Raw genomic sequence first — 2,548 nt, forward strand, 5'->3', positions numbered from 1 at the left:
AAAAAAAAACCAAACAAAAAAACCAAACAAAAAAACCAAACAAAAAAACCAACAAAAAAATAAAACAGAAAAACAAAACAAAAAAATCAAACAAAACACTAATTTGTTCTTTTTCATAACAAATGTGTAAACGATTTAACCAAAGGAAAGTACCCATTCTTGCGTAAAGGCACTCCACCTTGCGAAAGGGAAGTCTTAATACAGATTTGACTTAACCGAAGCGAGATGAAGTCTAGTTTCCTCTTGTTGCTCGCTTTAGGTAAGAAAAAAAAAAAATAAATAAAACAAGAAGAAGAAGCAGAAGAAGGAGCCGAAGAAGAAGCGATGTCTGATGGGGAGATGCTCCTGATGGGGGTCACCCCATTTTTGAAATTAAAAATGCTTCACTTCTTTCCCCGAGAAGTGGCTCCCCCATTGCATGCGAATTCCGTTTGATTCCTTTGCACAGGTGCCCTTTACGGCAACAATGAAGCGATGTGCACAACTGGACAGACGTTGTCATCTGAAGGATCCGGTCATTCGTCATCCAGTTCCAGTGTCTCTGCAACCGCAGGGGGAAATCCAGGATCGTCCGAATCCGGGACACAAAATTCTCCAGGATCAGATTCTCCACAAAACGGGCAAACATCAAATCAACATGGGGATGGAACCCATAACACCAGCCCCACCCTACCCACTTCCCAGGAAAGCGTTTCTGGCAGTTCCTCAGGAAATAGCAGTGGACAGGATGCTGCGGCTCAACTTCAAGCCATCCCCCAGAAAGCCCAGCTGCAGTCCGCACTTCTGAAGAACTTCAAGGGGGTGAAGGTTACGGGCCCCTGCGACACAGAGGTCGGGCTGTTCCTCATTCCTCACATCTACATTTTTGTGAATGCTGCAGCGGACACCATAGAACTGTCCACCAAGTTCCCCAACTCGGACAACTTTCCTGTAGAATTTAAAAAGGAAGGCGAAGAGTTGATTAACAAGTGTGAAAAGAGCTCTGGAGATAGCTCTATAAATAGCCCGCAAAAGACGTTTAAGTTTATAGTCCACCTCGAGGACAACATATTGACCCTCAAGTGGATCGTCTATCCTACAAGTGACGGTGAAAGTAAGTGGAGCAGGGACGATGAAATGGGAGCATCTGTATCAGGATTACGGGAAAAAAAAAAATAAAAATAATAGCAACCACAGCAGCGGCGACACCGTTGATGGTTGAACGGTTTAGAACTCGCCCTTTTGTTCAACAGCGTCCACCTGCGGAGTGATCCATTTGTGCCGCAGTGCTAGCGACACAGAACCCATACATCCATGTTTAACACCTCCACACCACCCTTGCCTCCCGCAGATAAGAATAAAGCTGACGTGAGGAAGTACAGATTGCCGAAACTGGAAACACCTGTAACCTCAATCCAAGTCCATCAAGGCATAGTCCATGAAGGAACCACCGTTTATACGAGCAAGGATTATTCATTAAAGAATGACATTCCAGGTGAGTTTCCTAACTTGGGTCTAACAAAGGCGTATTCACCTAGACGTACTAACTCTACAAACGTGAAGTGTCGTCGAATTGGAATTCCTATTTGTTCACGTTGAGATTGCTGATATGTAACATCATTACACAAAGCACAGACTGAGAAACAAACCTGATTAACAATTTAATCTTTCATTTCTCTACCTTTTTTTTTTTTTTTTTTATAGAAATGTGCCAAGCATATATCAGTTCCTGTTTCTTGAGTGGAAACACAGACATCGAAAGCTGCTACACTTGCAATTTGCTAATCCATAATGAAAACACAAATGACAAATGTTTCGACTACGTATCGGCAGATTTTAAGAAGGAATTTCTAGACATTAAAGTGAAGGGGCAGGACGATGAGGAGTCCAGCGAATACAAAGTTGCGCAGGCCATCGATGCCGTGCTGAATGGGGTATACAAAACAGACCCAAATGGAAAGAAAGAGCTAATCACATCGGAAGAATTAGACGCAAATGTGAAGGAGCAGATAGGTAAGTATTGTCATGTATTAAAAGAAGTAGATACCACTGGTACTCTGGAAGTGCATCAGATGGGAAACGAAATAGACGTCTTCAACAATCTCGTCAAATTGCTACAAAAACACGGGGAGGAGAAAAAGTCAACCCTGGAATGGAAGCTACAAAACCCAGCTCTCTGCCTCAAAAATGTAAACGACTGGGTCGTGAACAAGATGGGATTAGTGTTCCCTCATTTGCAAAATGGTGATAACGATATCTACTTTGGCGATAGTAACGACGTGGAAGATGAGCAGAAATGTAAACTCTCAACTTACGAGGAAGGGGCTGACGGAATTATCGATTTATCCGTCGTGCACAAAAACGCACACGCTTCATCCACTCCGTTCTCCAATAACATGTTTTGCAATGGGCACTATTGCGATAGGACGAAGGACACAAACAGCTGCATGGCGAAGATTGAGGTAGGGGATCAGGGTATGTGCACCACGTCCTGGGTTTTCGCCTCGAAGGTACACCTAGAAACGATCAAGTGCATGAAGGGGTACGAACATGTCCCAAGTTCTGCGCT

The 2,548-nt window shown here is 43.6% G+C and overlaps 1 protein-coding gene across 1 annotated transcript in view; it reads left to right on the forward strand.

Moving 5' to 3' along the window:
- Positions 1 to 225: 225 nt before the first annotated feature.
- Positions 226 to 2,548, forward strand: part of C922_02822 (hypothetical protein) — a gene marked incomplete at both ends in the record, with an annotated part of 3,499 nt that continues 1,176 nt past the window's right edge. The window contains 4 exons of the mRNA XM_008818421.1: positions 226 to 259; positions 449 to 1,093; positions 1,331 to 1,474; positions 1,684 to 2,531. Of these exons, the coding sequence (XP_008816643.1) occupies positions 226 to 259; positions 449 to 1,093; positions 1,331 to 1,474; positions 1,684 to 2,531 (1,671 nt within the window). The remainder of the gene's footprint in view (positions 260 to 448; positions 1,094 to 1,330; positions 1,475 to 1,683; positions 2,532 to 2,548) is intronic.

Source organism: Plasmodium inui (genome assembly GCF_000524495.1).
Source record: "Plasmodium inui San Antonio 1 unplaced genomic scaffold supercont1.10, whole genome shotgun sequence".
NCBI lineage: Eukaryota > Apicomplexa > Aconoidasida > Haemosporida > Plasmodiidae > Plasmodium > Plasmodium inui.